Below are 19517 nucleotides of genomic sequence, written 5' to 3'. Positions count from 1 at the left end.
GTGCTGCCTACAAACTTTGTGGGAATCCTAATGACGCGTGAACGTTTTTTTCTTTTCTTTTTTTTAAAAAATATTTTAGGCGGAAGTGACGTCATAGACAGTGCCTGCCACATGACCCGGCTGTTTTTGTTGCGTCCCTGGCTAAAAACAAACCAAAATCAAAGCACGCGAGTGAATGGGGAACATGCGCTCACTCGTCGGGCTTGTCACCGTGGTCGTCGCCGCTACCGTGTACCTTTATTCGCTGTCTCTGTACTTGCCCCCCGGCCCGCCGAGACCCGCTCCCACCGCTACCGGGACCCAGCATGGCACCGGCGGAGCAGAAGGGTCCTCCGGGGCGTCCGCTGCTGAGAGCACCGAGGACACAAGCAGCAGGTCGGAACGGTTGTTCAATATTCTCAGTTGGAGGATGCTAAGCTAACCAATGTTAGCACGGTTACTGTTACATGACTTAAAAAGCTTTAGTTATCAGCTCGACCTTTAGTCAGCATGTTTGTGATATTAACTGGTCACAAGAAGAAGAAAAAAAGTCTTTTTTTGGAATATCTTTTTGTAAAAGCATTTTCTGATAATTCATGTTTAACGTTTAGCATTTTACATTAACTTGTTAAAATGCAAAAAAAATACAACTTTTATTTAGGTGACGTTCCAATTGAATTAAATGAGCTAATTAAAAATATACATACTCATTTATTCAAACAAGATGACCATTTTTTTCCATTTTTGAAATAAAATGTCAATTTTCATAATATTCATCCTATACTATCCTATAATTACAAATGTATTTATTATGCTTTTTTTCCCCTAAAGTACATATACTGAAAATGTGTATTTGTTTGTTTAATATATTTCCTCTTTTGTTAAGCACATTTTCTCTCAATTTAAGACTTTTTGATCATTACGGTGTTCCCCTAAAAAGTTGCAACTTTATTCTTGCAACATTACAACTTAATTAATATGAAAAAAATATTACCTTTTTCTTGTACTATTAAAAAATATCTTGAGTATTCTCTATTCCTTTTCCTCTTATACATTTACTTTTTTCCCTCATAAAATTACATTTCTTAAAAACAACACTTTACTGCGACTTTATTGTTGCAATATTACAACTTTAATCTTAAAAGATTATTTATCTAAAAAAATACTAATAATATAGCAATAGTACTGGTATAGTAGTATAGTAATATTATGCCTATGCCTAATATGCCTTTTTCTCCTAATATTACATCTTTACTCTCATAGTACAGCTTTATTGAAGTAATTTTCTAATTATTTTCTCAAAAAAGAAAACACAATTATTGCAATATTACTACTTTTTTTCTTGTAATCTAACACTTGGTCATATCAAGCTATACCAAAACTGGAATAGCTTTTTGTTTTTTTAAAATTTATTTTAAAGGGAAAAAAAATAAAATTAAAATTATGTTAGTACTAATAAGTAACTGGGTATTTTTAATGAACATCTGTATTGGCCTGTACAGGCGATTTCTCCGTAGCGGGACTTGAATTTTCTGCAGGATACTGTTGCCCCAATTTAGAGCAAAATGATATTTGGTATATTGTGTATGCATTCTTCCCTGGCCTGTCTTCTACAGCAAGAACACGCTTTGACCACACTTTTTTTTTTTGTCTTTTTTTTTTTTTGCATCAGGTTGAAGTTCCCGTCCGACTTGGAGGAACTGCGAGAGCTGTCCGAGCTTCTTCAATTCTACAAGACGGAGCACACGGCCTACGTGCTGCTGCTCTTCTGCAGCGCTTACCTCTACAAGCAGTCCTTCGCCATCCCCGGATCCTCTTTCCTGGTAAGATCAGAAGACAATCGGCTGTGTTTTCCCGACACTCGAGGACAATTCCGAGCCTTTTTTGGTTTGTGTTAGAACATCTTAGCGGGAGCCATATTTGGCCTGCACCAGGGTCTGCTGCTGGCCTGCGTGCTCACCACGGTGGGCTCCACCGCCTGCTACCTCCTGTCGCAGGCCTTTGGGAAACGCTACATTGTCAGCCTCTTCCCTGATAAGGTGGCCATGCTCCAGAGGAAGGTGAGTACACACACAGTAAACAGTATACACTGGTGCCTTGAGAAAGCGTGTCAAGATACGAGATCATTTTTTTTGCTTTGACTTGCGAGCAAAAATGTGAGATACTGCGCTGTATGGTGCCTCCGTCGGCACCCCACTTGGCAAAGAATTTTTGGAGGCGGCCCAGAATCTGTTGCTACGTCTCTGTTCTTGACTGATTGCGTCTGACGCTGCTGCGTCCTTGCTGCCCAGGTGGAGGACAACAAGGACTGTCTGTTGTTCTTCCTTCTCTTCTTGAGGTTCTTCCCCATGACGCCCAACTGGTTCCTCAACATGTCGGCCCCTGTCGTCAACATCCCCGTCACCTTCTTCTTCTGCTCCGTCTTCATCGGTAAGCGCGGCAGCTGCTCGTGGACGACTAAGACGACATCACGTACAATCGTGTCACGCTTATGAGTCGCAGATGAGCTACGATCTACACCATCAGTTTTTACTATTGAGCTCGTTGTAGTTTGATGTTTCTAATATTTATTAACTACACAGAACTACACTATTAGAATGTTAACATTACTTCTAAAACGTCTTAATGCCCTCAGGTTTTAAATCTATGTACTATTGTATTTTATTTGCTTATAACTATAGAAATATTTCAGACACCTCAATGTTATGCTTGTAAGTATGAATTTCAACTTTTAAAATTAGCAGGTAGTTCTCATAGAATTACAACTTAATTGGAAAGTGTCAACTTTTTCTCATAAAATTCCAATTTAAGGCTCATACATTTGCCAAAAATCACTGTTTTTATAAGAAAATGTAAACTTTTGCTTGTAAAATATAAACTAAACTATTCTCTTTATTTCAAATACATTCTCGTGAAGTTACAATGTCACTGCAATATTGAAACTGTGTCATACAATTTCCATTTATTCAAGTAAAATTTCAAAATTTTCTATGAATTATTTCACATAAAATTTAAATTCTCTGAAAGTGTCGTTGTAAAATTGAAATCAGTTCTCTTTCTGTACTGACTTTTTTTTGTGAAATGTCCATTTATTTTCATAAGTTAGTGCTTGTTTTCTCATAAAAACATTTTTTTTATATAGTTACAGTACGATGGTCACAATAGTTCAACTTAGTACTTTAATTTTCATAACTACAAATTTCTCAACTTTTTTTTCCCAAAATGACAAATTTTCCCCATAAAATTGCAACTTCTCTTTATAATATTACACATTTTATCTTCACAATATTTCAACTTACTTGTATTAAGACTTGTAGTAGTTATATATTTGTAGCCCTATTATTTCCGTTGTAGACTTGAATTTAATTACATTTCATTTTAAAATAAATTTTATGACATATTATTACATTTGAATTTGTTTTAATATTTAATGAACATAAAAGTTGTGATGTAGTTTTTATATAACGATCCTTTTTTAATATATATATATATTTATTATTTCCTTCCTTATTTATTTAAAATCCTCCCAAAGGAAACTAACAGCCAGAATGCCAGTTAAATGACAAATAGCGTACCTGTGTTTGAGTGCAGCGTGTCCACTCGTCTCGCAGGTTTGCTGCCCTACAACTTTATCTGCGTACAGACGGGCGTCGTGCTGGCGGAGGTGTCGTCACTGGACCACTTGTTCTCCTGGCAGCGTCTCGCCCAGCTTCTCGCCATAGCGTGCACGGCGCTGCTGCCCGGCGCTCTCGTCCGCCGCTACGGCCAGCAGCGCCTCAAGGTGACGGCCGTGCACGAGCGCAATGGACTCCCCGAAAACAAGAAGGTCCAATGACTGGCTGTGTGGATTGTTTATTCGGACTACTGGAGCCGCCTGATGACAGGACATATTCAGAGAGGGGGAGGCACTTGTGCCTGTTAAACAATTTGAGATTGTTCTGAACGTGTACCTCACGGCAGTCTTCAAACTCTCCTGCTTTGACGACACAGACTTCAAAAGGAAGCGCTTTATTTGTAACCAAAATACAAAATAGCGTTTTATATATTCTAAATACAATTTAAAAAGTTGTATTGACTAGTCCAGGGTGTTACCCCGCCTCTCGCTAATTGTCAGCTGGGATAGGTCCAGCTCACCCGCTAGCCGATGGATGTTCTTCTTCATTTTTAGCGAACGTACGTACACTTCACCCAGGCAGCAGAAAGCCTTTAAATTATTCATACTATGAAATTCTGGCCAGCCTCGGTTCATGATGAAAGCTGGAAGAGATTGCCCAGACAGTGTTTTGATCAAGACTAAAAAGGCCACAATATTAGGTACAACTGCACAAGCCAAATACAAGAACTACATTACGCATTCGGATTTTATGACGATAATAATGATGTGTTTTGATTGACACTGTCAGAGGTGTTCAGTTCAAAATGTGTTCATGTCATTTTATGACACCAAAAATCTGTATATAAGAATAAAGTATTTTTTTTCCTTAATATCACAGCTTTTTCTTTGTTAAAAAATGACGGTGCTTTCCTACGATAAGACTTTGTATGCCTTTATTATCATCATTGTGCAGTGGAAAACTGGGCATTATAATGTTATAATGCCCGATTTCGATTTGTCACCGTCAAAGAAGTATTAATTTGAAAACGTGTTTATCATCCTGATTGCCTGTTTTGGCTTTCTTGTCTACAAAACATACAAACTCTCAGTGAAATGAATAATTACTATGGATGGACATAATTTAAAAAAAAAAGAAGTAAAATGACAAAAATACAATAAATATTTTTTTGAAATACAAACAATTTAAGCTGGCTGTGGACTGTTTAAGAAATAGGTTTTGAATTTCTTAACGGTCAATTGATATTTGACAGAGTGGACATGCTATGCTCGACAACATCCAACTAACTACACGCATGATGAAAAATACAAAGTGCAAGTGTAAATATTGAGTCTGCCTCCATCGAAAGACTAAATGCTGATAGTAATGTCACGGAAAACATCCGAGGGTTTCTTAAAGAGCAAGATATCCCATAAAACAGCGTTGACAGCAATTTCAGTGACACATTCAAAATGTTCAGTATGGCCATGAACATAGAATATACATGATCAAATGACTCGTTTTATCAACTAATTTGTTGTGGACGGTAAAACCAGGTAAAAAAAAAAAAAAAATGTGTTTAGTATCACTTAAGCACTTTTTATACACACTGTAGTTAGCAGAGCATTGTGCGGGATATAAGATTATCACTGTACTTGTATGTGTGCAAACGTTTGGGCTCTTATATCAAGACTTAAGCATTTAATTGTTCTGCTACATTTGTATTTGAGATATATAAGACACCAAAGGCAACGTTTCAGCTAATCCTAGAAAATTAATTACAAAAAAAAAAAAAGAGCAGAGCAAAGGATCATCTTTCAAATGGTGTTTATTGCTCAGATCCAGGTTTTGCTCAGCAATACAGTTCACTCACAAGTCAAACAACAGTACGCTCGGGGACCGGAAAGGCACGGATCCGGCCGGCGCAACAGCGTCAAAACGCGGATCCCACGTCAGTCCGGCGCACATCATCCGTGACCTTGTGACGTGTTTGAGACCCTTCGGCCCGTGGGACATTGGAGGGGTTTCGCTTATCGAACACACGCGTACACGCACTCACACACGAGGAATCTCCCAAATGGCGAGATGTGTAAAACCACTAGTAGAAGTTTAGTGCTATATGAGGCGTCTGGCATCCAAACGTCATTGAACAAAAATACTGCTGGAGTTGTACTCGTCGTCCATTGCCCTTTGCGCTACCGTGTCCTAATGTTCTATTCTTACACACCTGGATCCTCTTGTCAATCTCCTTTTGTTTCTTCATTACCTCCGCCAAGGAAAATAATGCTGTCTTTGTCAGTCACCAGGTTTACACACAAAAATGACACCAACCACTATTAAGGCCACGCTGAAGAGAAAAAAATTACAATTAGAAAAAGACTATGTATGACAAAAGAATCCTAATGGATTGATGTCCTCACTTATGAGTTTAATTAATTTTGTGACTAAGCTCGCATAAATGTTTATAACTACCGCGACATTGATGCTGAATTTGTTAGCCCATCTGTGGCATTTTGTATTGTGTGTTTGCATTAGGCTAGCAGACTTTCCTAAGCCAAAGTTATGCGGATGTTTAAAATACACAAATTGTCATTCTCTATTATTTTATGTTGAGTTTGACAGTAAACCAGACTTTAATCTCATAATTGTTTTTTTCTGCATTTTATGACTTTTTCGTCTACAAGCACTACTATATTGTTGAACTATTTCAACTTAATTGCCATAATTGTATTCCTTTTTTCTCTTCTGTCTGCTCCTAAGTACCTAAGACAATTCTTGTAGTTTTTTTTTTCTGGTGTTGTTGAAACCTTTTTTTCCTCTTGTAAGATTTTATTCTAATAATTTGTTTCACTTTATTTTATGATATTCTTGTTATACTATTTTAACAGTAGTAGTATGTTTTGGTCACTGATGGTGTAGTGGTACACTCGCCTGACTTTGGTGCGGGCAGCGTGGGTTCAGTTCCCACTCAGTGACGGTGTGAATGTGAGTGCGAATGGTTGTCCGTGTCTATATGTGCCCTGCGACTGACCGGCGACCAGTTCAGGGTGTAGCCCGCCTTTCGCCCGAAGTCAGCTGGGATCGGCTCCAGCGTCCCGCGACCCTATCCAGGATAAGCGGTGTTGAAAATGGATGGATAGTATGTTTTGTCTGTTCACTATGCCCCTAATCGTCATGAAAAATATTTATTTTTCATTGCATTTTAACTCATAAAATCACAATATTATTCTCATAGTCACATAAAATTAATAGCATTTTCTCATAATATTCTGACTTTTCTCACATAACATCAAATTTATCCTCGTAATTCAATAGCTTTTATCTCTTTCTTTTTAGTATGACCATAAATCTCCTTCATAGAATGTATTTTTCGTCATACAGTACTACAACTTTTATATGTGTAATATTATGACTTGTAAAATTCCAACTTTATTCTGTGACTTACAAACGTGAGTCTTATAGTAGTCTTTTTTCTTTTTAGTTTGGCCTTAATACTCCTTTGCAGAAGATATTTTTGTGTTTTGTACTTTATTCTTGTAATTAAAAAATTTTATTCTCATATGATTATTTTCTCTTGAGTGTGGCCCGAACACTCCTTCGTATTTAGGAAGGCGATAATTCTTTGCAGAAGTCTATAATGCTTTTTTTTTTTTTTTTTTTTTGTCTTGATAATGCTGCGAATTATTGTTTGGGGCTTGGCGGAGGTCTGCCCTCAACGGAGTGCCGTTCGCCGTTTTTGACTTTAAACCCACGGTGGCGCAGCTAAGTATCGGCAGCAGTCTAAGCCGAAATGAAACTTAAAGCTAAGAATCATCAAAACAGTGTCGGTGACGAGAAAACCGGATCAACAGAAGACAAAATAACCCTAGAAAAAAAAAAAGAAACGACAACTACTCAACCACCATTGTGATATGACTAAACATCGCTAATAATACATCCTCAGTGACGTGTATTAAGTGTGGTTTTCAGGTACTGAATATTAAATCTAGCAACACCCCCAAAAACCTTAGAAAACACCACAATCCTCGCTAAAGGAAGCGCGCCACCTCGCAGCAAGGTCGAAGTGCATCCAACCTTGGAGAGGGAACGCTGCACTTAAAAGAGTTCCAAAGAGTAGAGGGCAAAAAAACAGACAGTCCTCTGCAAAGTCAAAACAAAAAAGGTCAACTACCAGAGCACCCTCGGGTGGGGGTGCTGCGCTCAGCAGCTAAGATTGGGAGAAGGAGGCAGGGAGGCTGGCTCGGAAAAGCCTCAGGCTTTGTGTGAGGTGACTGTTACTGTGTGTGTTCACCGGGACTCCAACATCATCGAATAAAAATAAAGGTCAGCCTTTGATTATGAGAGGTAATTCTCTAATATACACAGCACAAAATAAAAAAAAAAAAAACGGATGAGGGCAGAACGGCGGTGACGCTCGGGTCACAACAGGAAACAGGATATGCGTTTGCGTGAGACGCTATTGTACACGTTTTACACTTCTGTCGTCTCACATCCACTCGAGTCACCAGCTAAAAGTTCTACATTCTACACATTTTTTTTTTTCAAGAGTCAGTGTATTTTTGCAGCTCTGTGTTTCTTTTTGTCTTAAAAAAATAAAAATAAAATGAAAATCACCAACAGAGAATTACACAGTTGGTGTGTCACAAAATTCATTTTTTCACAGGTCAATTTATTTATTTTTTCCCTGGAGGTACAGTTAGGGAAAAAAAGGTAAAAGAAAAAATTGGGGAAAATGGGTTGGGTAGATTATTTCTCGGTTGCAACAATGCTACTTGTACCATTGGAAAGCCTGCTTAATTCCCTTTTAAATGGGTTAAGGAAGTCACCAGAGTGGACGAGTTGTTAGCACATGTGCCTCACCAGCTCTTGCGTCCTCCCACATTCCCAAAACATGCACGTTAGGTTCATTTAAGACTAAAGTGTCCTTAGCGGGATACTTCAAATACTGCGCCAGCTTAAATCTTCTCCTTTTAGGAAAGTGCAACATCAATAGTTTGTCTTCAGACTAGGAAATGAAGGATGCACTGCAACAGTAACAGTTTGAACCATGTGAGTTATTATGCTAAAGAAACACTTAACGACTGCATTTGGTATTACTTTGGCTGCGACTTGGGATCTTAGTAAATCAGGCCCTTTGTGTCACTTTTTTGTCCCTTACCTAATATGTTCTCTGTGGTAAGCCCTAATAATCACATCAGCATATTGCATAATTGCCCCTGCATTTGGTTATTTAACTAGTTTTGAACAGAAGTCAAGGTGGCAAGCTTAGCTCATCTACAACCTGAATGAGGACAAGCGCCATAGAAAATGAATGCATTGATATTCAGTTGTGCAGCTCGTCCCACAAATGCATATTCCTCACAAATGTGGCATTGCTTAAATGGGAATTACACAGGTTTTTCAATGGTACAAGAAGGTGGATGGTATAATCAGCCCAACACAAATTTCCTTAACTTTTTGTTTTATTTTTAGGAGGTACAGTTGGTTAAGTTTCTATCGTCTGATTTGCATTTGTTTTCTTCCCCCATGTTTTTTTTTTTTTTTTTTTTTTAGCAATGACGTAATCAGTACACGACATTGCCAATCGGACCCCCATTCCATAATGCTCTTGCACAAACCATTTTGGAACTCACGTGTCAGCAAAGAAGTCGTACGACAAAGACTACGCGTTACAGGAGATGGCTCATCATGTTCTTCTTGTTTTTTTGTTTCTTTTGTAAATTCATTAAAAAAGAAAAGGGATCAAAATGATCAGTTAACAAGGCATACAAAAAACGGGGGGTTGAGGGGAAATGAAAGATTGGACTGAGGTACCCTGAAGCCTGAGGTAGATCACAATACTGACATGCGCGCTGTTTACATCCTGTGGTGGTTCATTTTTACGGTTCTCCCATATATCTATTTATTTTTTTCAGCTTTTTCTCCTTATAATCATTTTCAAGAAAATAAACACTTCCCTTCAAAACAATATGGCAGTGTCCCACTAAGGGCAAAAAAAGAAAACGAACAGGACTTAATGTTTTCTTTTGTTTCATATCAATAGCTCTCATCACAAAATAGGAAAAAATAGATTCATAAATATTACTCTTTATATATATATATATGTATGTATATATATATATATATATATATATATGTATATATATATATATATATATATATACTTACACACGCGTGCGCACACACACACAAACACATGGAGGAAGGTGTGGCAATAACCTTTGCGATGTAGAGTGATAAAATAAGGCTTTAGAGGGACCCGCATGGCCAGCATAGGAAACAAAACTCAAGGGTGAAAATCACTGTCTGGCCTGCTGGACAAGGCGAGGGCTGCTTTGTTTAGGATTAAAGTGAAAAAATAATAAAAAGGCTGCGTTTGATACATTCACAGCTGTCACGGCCCTTTTTTAACAAAGCTTCCCGGACCCTGAGAGGGTTAACACCAGCCCGCTTACTTTGTGCCATTGAGGGGGGGGCCTACGAGCACCACCCCTGCCTTCACATTTGCCTCCATGCAAAAACCACACAGCCATCCTCACACGACACACCCCCTTAAGGCCGAGTGTGCGCACATTCAAATACGCAGAAACCTTTCGCTGTGACGTCACACCGCTTCCTAGATTGAGCTTCGCTTTTACTCCCGTACTGTGCTAATAGATAATGACATAAAACCTTCACATTTCAAACAATGGAAAGTAAGCAATGCCCAGTGCTTGCTATTTGAACAACTGTCGTCTGACAGCCAGCGTGTGGACCACCGGGGCTGCAGGGCTGGCGTGCTGCTTTAGAGCGCCTCGTTGTCACTTGTGAGTGCATGCACGTCACAGAGGAAAGGCAGAAGAGCAAAATAAGGAAAAAAATGTAAAGTCCAATATGAACATTCAGAGATAACATTTTTTTTCCCTAAAGTCAATCACGGAAATGTAGTTTAAATGGCCATCCTATTTTTTTTGATGATTTTAGCTAATCATTTGTTCACCTTAAGATAATGGGTAGCGGAAGTGACGTCACATGAAAAAGTTCTACTGACTAGTGGGACTTAGAAGTAGTCCATTTTTTTGTTCTGCTTTAAATCTGATTATTTATCATTAGCACCGCGAAATTTGTCATTATTTAACCGTTGCGCATATAGATGCATCTCAATAAATTGGAATATCGTGGAAAGCTTCAATTCAGTAGTTTAATTCAAATAGTGAAACTTTACTGTATATTATATAGATTCACTACACAAAGAGTAAACTATTTCCTGATTTTATTTTTTAGAATTTTTTAGCATTATAGCTTAAAGCTAGCAAAAACTCAACACAAATTAGTTAGGAATCCACCTTCCGAAAAGTATCTTCCTGCTTAATGAATTTGTCCAATGTATGTAAGTGAGTTTCACTTTTTCAATTCAACTACTGAAATAAATGAACTTTGCTACCATATTTAAATTTATTGAAATACATTTATGTATATAACAGGCGAGGTGGGGATTTCACACATTCAAATATTCTTTATCCTCCTCAAATAACATACAGTATTTGACTGATGAGAGAGTGATGAAAAGGGGAAAAAAGATTGATGAGAAGCATTGGCACACACACACACACACACACACACAAACATTCACACACAGAGGCTTGTTTAAAAAAAAAAAAAAAACATTCACCATATTTCCAAATAGGGCTTGTACTTTTTGATTTTTTTTTCCAAAGTAGGGGAACTGCTCAATGTGGTTGCTCTTGTAAATGTCAATAAAGTCGTCTACCCTGTGTTAATACTGCTAAGGATAGTTCATCTCCAACTTGTTTTAATTGTGTCGTTAATACAGTCGCTTTATCCGAGTTAGGCCTACAGTATGTTAATCCAACTAAAGAGAACAAATACGCAGAGTGACGTGCTAGTTCCTGTTTTACCGTGTGAAGACGCTTCTCCGCCTTTTGTTGTTGTTGTTTTGTTGTTCTTGCAATATCAGTATCCTGCTGCGTGTGCTGTCGCAGGGCTGGCAGTGCACACGAACGACGCTCACCGCCTTTGGCTCTCGCTCGCTTCCCCTCCTCGATGAAGTTCTTTGGTTATTTTTTGATCCCGCCGCTGCTGGTCTGCCCTGCGCGTTCCCTCTCGGGACGCGGTCGTTGTCTGACTAGAGGTCTCTGTCCGTTTTGGGGAGGGTTACATTCATTGGCCGCTGGTCACTTGGAGTGTTGTGGTGAACTGGCGGCACCTCGCTGGTGTTTGTGTTCCTGCTGTTTGACCTGCTGAATGATCTCCCGGATCTTCCTCTGTGCAGTCTGTTTAAAAGAGCATCGCATACAGGGTCAGGCCAATGCTATTATAGCCATACAGTACGCAGTGATTGCGTAGGATACATTACAGACCCACGTAAAAGAGGTGAAAATCAGCGATATTGAGAGACAATAAAAAAGTTGTTTTAATTGTTTTATACCTCACACATGGTTTAAATCTATCAAAACACATTTAAAGACCCTAAACACATTTGGCACTTTTGAAAATAGTTGCTGAAAACATGCAAAGACTCACAACGATGGACTGTAGTACTCAATTGTGGAAATATAATGTTAAACTGTTTTTCACCAATTCTAGTTTTCCCGACTTTTTGGGGCGTGGCTAAAACGGTGCAGTGTGACATGCTTTAAAGTTGCCCCTCCTCCACTAGATAAGAACTTGAGCGACTTGTTTGCATGAGCGGTTACCTGGCGCAATTGCAATGTGCAGTTAGCTAGTGATGCCAACGCCCCAAAAAATACATCTTCCCTTCAGGTCAGCTGCTGGTTTGGCCACTTTAGAGCGCCTTGTTGTCGCAGTGAGTGCGCACATGTCACGGAGAGAAGGCGGAAGAGCAAGGGAGAGGAACAAAAGTGACTTGACAGATAGGGACAGGGGCTTCACGCTGGCGTGGCGCCTTGGAAAAGTCTCGCAACGAGTCGGTGGGTTATATTCCAGCCACTGGAGACTGCTTGCTTTTACTAAATAACCTTGATTACAGGCAAAATAAATGTGGATTCAAAACGTATCTGTGGAAATAAACACCTCACGCGACAACAACTCAAATTGGGTCAAAGCTAAACAATTCTATGAAGGTTTACTGACCCTTGGAAGAAATAAAGTTGACGGTGTGTTGGCGTACCTGACTGGCGAAGAAATGCCCACTGATCTTCACAAACACTTCGTCGTTCTCGTCTGGAGTTTGGTCCCGCGGTACGATGACCTCCGCGCTCGTAAGGTTCTGAAGCTCATTCACCTGGAATCAACCGCACATTCAGTACATCACTTTGCAAAAGGTCGCCTCTCACCACAAAGCCAGCTGGGATAGATCTGCAGCTCACCCGGCACCCGAGTGAGGACATACGCCATAGAAAATAGGTGGACGAATGAAAAAATGCCAGTCAACTCACCGTCTTGCCACCTTTCCCGATGACCCTTCCGGCTGCAGTCGAAGGAACCTTTATGTGCGTCTCCAGTTTGACTTCCTCCTTCCCAGAGAAGAAGTTCTCCTCTTTCAGCTTCCCAAATATCCGACCCTGGGCCTGGAACACAGACGTGGGTGTGAGGTAATGAGAGACAGTGGACAATTTCACACAGACTAAGTTGAACGACAGCCATGAACTGAAATGATTTCTGATTGCGTTTTGATTGCATTTATTAATTCATTAAATGCAGTAAATGGTATTTATATCAATCGTGTTGTTTACTTCTCACCCCTCAGTCATCACGGATACCATTCAATTATATTCACGTTCATTCCTCCACTTCCATTACTTTTTAATACATAGGTATATTTTTGCGCTCCATTCGCTTTGGCTTAGCTTTTAGACCGTTACATATTTTTTTAAAATTATAGTTGGACAAACAGGGTTTTCCCCCCACAGCAACGATATGTAAACTAGGACCTGTTCACACAGTCTTGAAACCTTCAAAAAATAGGAAGCATTTATTTTTCTTGAGATATTCTCATTTGAATAAATGTATGACAAATTATGAATATATTTGTGAGTGAGGCCCAATTCTTATATTCATTGTGTGTTTTTACCTTAAATTGAGCCTCTGGCGTTCCGGTAATGATCACCATCCTCTCGGTGACGTCGGGGCTGTCAGCTGGGGCGATCTGTAGACAAATCGGAGAGGAGAAATTTGAGTGTACACTTAATTTACACATCTAAATGCCAAGGCCTCTTCTTTTCCGCACCTTGATGGAGGCTCCTGCAAAGTGGGCGAGCTGCTTGATGTGCTGGCCTTTTTTGCCGATGAGAGCTCCCACTGCCTGAGTTGGAATAAAGAGGTAGACAACCTCCTGTTCTGGAGCCTGTCAATGGAAACAAAGACGTTTTTACACACACAAGAACCAAAAAGATATATATATATTTTTTTTTTTTAAATTGAAGTTGAGAAGCAGACAAGAAAAGATGACAGAGCATGAACTTAACATCACATGGACCGAGTCTGGAGGCAAGAGAGCCAAACACCACAAAAAAGTTCCTGTCAAACTTTCCACGAGGAGACAAAAATCATGTAAAAAGAGCTTTCAGGGGAAGAAATGTGTATGATCAATATTGAAATAACTTTTGAGTTTTACTAATAATCGAAGTGTATTATTTCACTATAAGGCAAGAGAACTATGTGATTTCTTCCAGCCAATCAACCAACCAAGGTAGGTTATAATCTAAACAATAAAAAAAGTATATTGTACTAAACTTTGACATCATTATATATATATTATTGTATATTTACTATAAGGATTAAGTATTTGCGTTTAGTAATTAAAATATTTTTTGAACTATATATATTTAAAAAAAAATATATATATATATATATTTATAATAAAAAGCCTTACATGAAGCCGAGGTGTCCGTCAAGTGTAACACTCCTGTATGTTTTGACCCGATGCCCAGCAAACAAGACTTGGGTAAGAGTTGAGCGTTTTTGCAGCCTAGGCTCGCGTGTTTGTGTACTTGCGGTATATTGAGTGGATTTAATGAGCCCTAGCTCAACTCTGGGCTGGAACTCTCAATCCAGACATATTTGTGGTGTTCTGGTGGCGGTGGTGATGCTGCAATGGTGAGGGACTGTTTTGGATTTAGCTCTGTCTACGCTATTTTTCTCGACATGGAGTCAAGGAGTTAATGAGGGTTTCTCCTTGCAAATGTATTCCCAAAGTGACATTTTGCCACACAGCAAAAGACGACATGCTCTCTTAAGCCTCATTTCAAGTCATCTGAATAATTCCACTCGTGGGACACACTATTAGGTACACCTGCACGTCCGAATGACATCCAATACAAAAACTCAATTGTCAGATTTTGATTGAATAGATATAGAATCTAGCTCAACAAAATTCTTATTGTTGTGGTGTAGAACTGCACTGCATCATACTAAGATCTGTTCCTAATATAAAAAAATACAAATGTAAGGTAATTATAAAAAACATACTGTAATACATATTGTATTGCTAATAAACTGTTTTTAATTCTTATAGGCATTATTTGTGGGAAAATATATAAAATATTGATAATTCAATGAAACAAATATTTTTGTCATGTTTGAACATTGCTTGCAGGGCAGACATGGCATCGGCTAAGCTGGATAATATCATCATAATACACATTATATTGTAATACCTATTATTCCAATTGAAATGTCCATATTCTTTTACAATAGAAATGCATTGATGTTGTGGTAGACAACACAACAACCTCAGAGCAGACAAGGCATCTGTAAAGCTGATGTTTACTGTGGAATTTAATTTTAATGCATAGCACATTGTATTATTGTACATTTTCATTTATAATATATTTCAATCAAACATTTGTCACTAAAATATATCAAATAATAGTTAAATAAAATGCACCTTTGCCAAGGCAGATTTCTTTATCATCTGTAAAGCTGAAGTTTATAGTGGAAGTTCATTACAAAGCATATAATATTGCAATACATATTTTAATCAAGCCTCCATATTTATTTGTGAGAAAAATACATACAATTATGTTATATTATTATAATAAAAAATAATTTGGCCTCGCTCTGCCCTCTAATAGATACCTGGTACCCTCCGCAATTGATTAAATAAATGTCCCTGGCCACAATATGAGGAAATAGTCTTAGAAACACATCTCAGCCTGATGCAGAACACTTGTGTTGTGGCTGGGTGTCGCCATGGCAACAGTCAGTGTGGTGCAGCTTTTTGGAGGACATACTGAGTGCTGGTGGGGGATGGCACTTGCTGGAGGAACCCCGTACAGGCCACTGAGATGTGAAGAGTGACTCTGCAAGTGAAGTGACAAGCAGGCGAATCAGGGTGGTGCACGTACGCACGCATTCCCAGACACACTCACACAGGCTCCGAACCCAGGGGGAATTTTTCGAAGCATGAAGTCGCGGTGAATCACGCTCTGTGAAGCCTGCCGATACATTCTGGCCCGTTCAGTCTCACACTGCTCGCGTCGGAATGGCGGCAATGAGTGCAGACTTTGTTTTACACGCACACTGACTCATCTCTGGAGAGTATTGAGGTGGGGGCGCGAGGGGGGCGATTCAAACTGTGTCCCACAACTTTGAGGACGAGCTCTCTTAACACAGCCTGTCAGGGATGTCTGGTGTACTAGGTTGGCCAGCAAACTATTGCTTTAGGAGCCAGCAGCTACAATCAGCAGCTAGAAGTTATTCTAAGGCTTGCTGCACACCGAGCGACGCAGTCAAATGCGACTAAATGGGACGCTCGAGACCAAACACAGAATAGAGTTGGGGACTCACACCTGCACACTGGCTGACTGACCCTTGCGTACCAACTCGTTGCAACAGAAACAATTTGAACCCTGGTGTTCTTATAGGGAAACAATGTTTTGAGGAGCCAGATATACAGTACTGTATAATTGTTTTTCAATTGAAACACAAACAACATGGCAATTGTCAAGGAAGAAATTTCCCTGGCTGCTTGAGCTATATTATAATATTACAAAGACACACAAGAAATAAAGGAGAGGCCCCAACCATGTACTGCACTGACTCTCCACGCTTCACTTTTTAGACAGGTACATATGAAACTATAAATGTAGTTCAACTATAATATTAATGTCAACACAATACAGTAAACCCCCACATACTCCCGCTTCGGCATCCTCCTATTCAACATTGTTTCCCCCAGATTTCTTCTTTTTGGGGGGATAACCAACCCCCAAAACGCTTATTGGTGGTTCCTCCCCACTTATTCGAGAATATTTGTGGTTAAAAAAAAACAAATCCCCCAACTTGCCATTTAAACAGGGGTGTGTAGACTTTCTATGTACACTGTATGTACTGCATTTGTATGGCTCGGCAGGGGCTGGCCGGATCTCACTATGTATCTGGAAATCCATTTATTGTTGTGAAAACTTCAAATCACAGCAAACCTAATGGCCAAGGCTCGGCCACTCATGAAAACCATGGAATTTTTCCATTTGCTTTGAAGCAGCCATTTTGGGGTTATGTCAGTGAATATTTGCTCATTTCCAGGGGTCTTTAAATACAAATTGTTTTCTACCAAATTGAAACCACATGTACTAGATAGATGACTACATGTTTTTATCACTGTGTGTTGGCAGAGCGTGACGGCAAACTTTGCCGACTCGCCATAAAACAGAAAACTGTAATAAATTAGCTCCACATTTACTTAAGAGTTTGATCAAAGGGCTTATGTGTGATGACGGCACCACCCTGAACAGATTCCAAACGGTATATCCTTCTGGCATACTTCCCACCTTTGTCCGCATCGCGTATGGGGTTGGAAGGCCTTGCTCATTGCAGATTTCATTTGTTATAGCATTGCAAGGTGGGTCAGATCAAATGCTCTTGCAGGCCCTCATATGGCCCCCACGTTGTAGATTCCTCGCCTCTGATCTCAAGCAACCCTACCCCCCGAGCTTCTCAGCTTTTCTGGTTGTGTGGATCTGGAGAAAGAGAGAGACTCACTAAGAATGGGTTGTATCCTGCTTGTGCCACAGGGGGGACTGAACCGCGAGGTCCAGCAACTGGGGGCAGCACCGGCAGACCAGAGGAGAAGATGCCCAGAGCGTTGAGGTTCAAGCCTGGGATAAGGTTGGCCTGTTGCTGGGACGACACAACACAGCCACATTGATTGGAGTTCGTACAAAATGGAGTACAAAAAAGACAAATTAGGATGAAAGAGTATTTAAACAGTGGGAACTTTACCCAGGAACAAGGAACCTTTGAAGGACCATTGTGTTTTGGGACTACGGGAAATATTGTCAAAATTTATGTCGTTCTGGGGTAGTTGATTGGGGTGAAAAGAAGACCCTGTTAGTGGGATATTACTTTGGAGAAGTTCATGAATCTTTGGATTGGGAACTGCAATTTTGACCATACAGTATCGGATTGAAACATTTCAGTTCCAGGAAGTTTAAGAAGAGGCTTAACGTGATGAATTACAGTTTCGGGTGTAAATATTGATGAATAACATTTGATCCCATCGAACATTTATGGCAGCATTAAGGAAGTAGACCAAAAAATGTGAAAATTTGGTGAAACATCAATTGCAAACTCAAATAGTAATGTAATGAGAAAAAACAAAGTAATGTTTCCATAGGTGTGAATGTGAGTGTCAGTGGTTATTTGTATATATTTGCCATGCAATTGGCAGGCAATTAGTTCAGGATATACCCCGCCTCTCACACAAAGTTACAGTAGCTGGGACTGGCTCCAGCACAACTGTGACCCTTGTGAGGACAAGCGATAAAGAAGATGGATGGATGGATGGATGGATAAAAAGTGTGCTCAAGCAACCGCAGAGCTACTATTCATTGTAAGCAAGTGTCTCATCATCCTGCATGATGTTAAAGCCGTTTGTTTCGACTTTTTCTATTTGACAGACATACTAATCCCATCCTACATCATTAATGGGTGTGATTAGGCGGCGCATTTCCTCATTTTATTTGAGTGTGTGTCTCCTTGTATTAATGATCCGTTAACACCATGATTAACTTCTGAGTAGGGAAAGGCACGTTGGGGCGTCTCTTACAGCCTTGTGTAATATCATTAGACTCGCACTAGATGGCGCACAGAGTTTAATGGAGACACGTAGTCAGTCCACTAGCAGCAGGAACGCCCACACTGACCAGAACCATCTGATTCCCACCACCAAGGAAGTTACCCATGTTTCCCTAACCCTGGTTTAGTCCATCTACAATATTTTCTCCTGTGTAGCGCTTGTCCGAATTAGGGCTGCAGGTGATCGGATTTTGAGCATGAGGCGGTATACCACTAAACTGGGCGCCGGTCAATCGCAGAGCACATGTAGACAATCAAGCATTCGTATTCACTAACTTCACGCATATTGATAATTTAGAGTCTTCAGATTTCAGATTCAGATTTCTGGAACATTTAAATATTACAAAAAATAGAATAAACTCCTGTTACAGGTATAACATTGTGATATTACAAGGGGGAAAAAAAGTATTAGGGCCCCAAAAATATACTACTACACAAGTATACCAGTACTACCATAAGGCTAAAGTCTTAATTACACAAGTTTAAATATTGTAAGACTAATGGCATAATGTTATGAAGAAAAGTCGACATTTAATGAGAAAACAAGCATCACAAAAAATAAGATAACATCCTGATTACCGCAAAAAGCAAAATGTTACAATAATAGTCATAATCACAAGTATTACAGTACAATGTTGAAGCATTGAAAGAAGGAATTTTTAATTTTACATGAAAGAACATAAAAACTCCACACAGGAAGGCGGGAGCACAAGATACGAAGCCCGAATTTCAGAACTGTGAGGCAGACAAACCACTCGACCACCGTGTTGCCTGGTTTAAATTACCTGATTGGTTATACAGGTGTACAAATTATTTAAAATGAACGCATAAAAGGGACAGTGATTTGCAGCACTCATGTGTACAGGGGGTCTTGGGTTTACAACAGAGTTCCGTTCCTGAGCTGGC

General features: G+C 39.5%; 2 protein-coding genes across 10 annotated transcripts in view; one reads left to right on the top strand and one right to left on the bottom strand.

The window, feature by feature from the left end:
- Positions 1-79: 79 nt before the first annotated feature.
- Positions 80-4464, top strand: tmem41aa (transmembrane protein 41aa). Its single transcript, XM_061791919.1, has 5 exons — positions 80-375; positions 1652-1802; positions 1878-2039; positions 2271-2409; positions 3591-4464. Exons 1-5 carry the CDS (start codon positions 176-178, stop codon positions 3812-3814), a joined length of 876 nt encoding a protein of 291 aa, XP_061647903.1. The 5' UTR covers positions 80-175; the 3' UTR covers positions 3815-4464.
- Positions 4465-5382: 918 nt separating this feature from the next.
- Positions 5383-19517, bottom strand: part of igf2bp2a (insulin-like growth factor 2 mRNA binding protein 2a) — a 62401-nt gene continuing 48266 nt past the window's right edge. For 7 of the 9 annotated variants that reach the window (XM_061791910.1, XM_061791913.1, XM_061791915.1 and 4 more), the window contains 7 exons: positions 17517-17654; positions 15767-15835; positions 13762-13878; positions 13606-13680; positions 12971-13102; positions 12703-12816; positions 5383-11845 (listed from right to left, as the gene is read on the bottom strand). In XM_061791910.1, coding sequence (XP_061647894.1) covers positions 11747-11845; positions 12703-12816; positions 12971-13102; positions 13606-13680; positions 13762-13878; positions 15767-15835; positions 17517-17654 — 744 coding nt within the window. In that variant the 3' untranslated portion in view covers positions 5383-11746. The remainder of the gene's footprint in view (positions 11846-12702; positions 12817-12970; positions 13103-13605; positions 13681-13761; positions 13879-15766; positions 15836-17516; positions 17655-19517) is intronic. The other 2 variants (XM_061791916.1, XM_061791917.1) reach the window with 2 other exon arrangements.

This window comes from Phyllopteryx taeniolatus, chromosome 12 (genome assembly GCF_024500385.1).
Source record: "Phyllopteryx taeniolatus isolate TA_2022b chromosome 12, UOR_Ptae_1.2, whole genome shotgun sequence".
NCBI lineage: Eukaryota > Metazoa > Chordata > Actinopteri > Syngnathiformes > Syngnathidae > Phyllopteryx > Phyllopteryx taeniolatus.
This window is presented reverse-complemented; position numbering and strand designations above follow the sequence as displayed.

Excerpts from the sequence above, each read along its gene's own strand:
- tmem41aa (XM_061791919.1), top strand. The coding sequence starts at position 176 with ATGGGGAACATGCGCTCACTCGTCGGGCTTGTCACCGTGGTCGTCGCC. Across the intron at positions 1,803-1,877 it reads TCCCCGGATCCTCTTTCCTG|AACATCTTAGCGGGAGCCAT; the intron begins GTAAGATCAGAA and ends GGTTTGTGTTAG. Across the intron at positions 2,410-3,590 it reads CTTCTGCTCCGTCTTCATCG|GTTTGCTGCCCTACAACTTT; the intron begins GTAAGCGCGGCA and ends CTCGTCTCGCAG.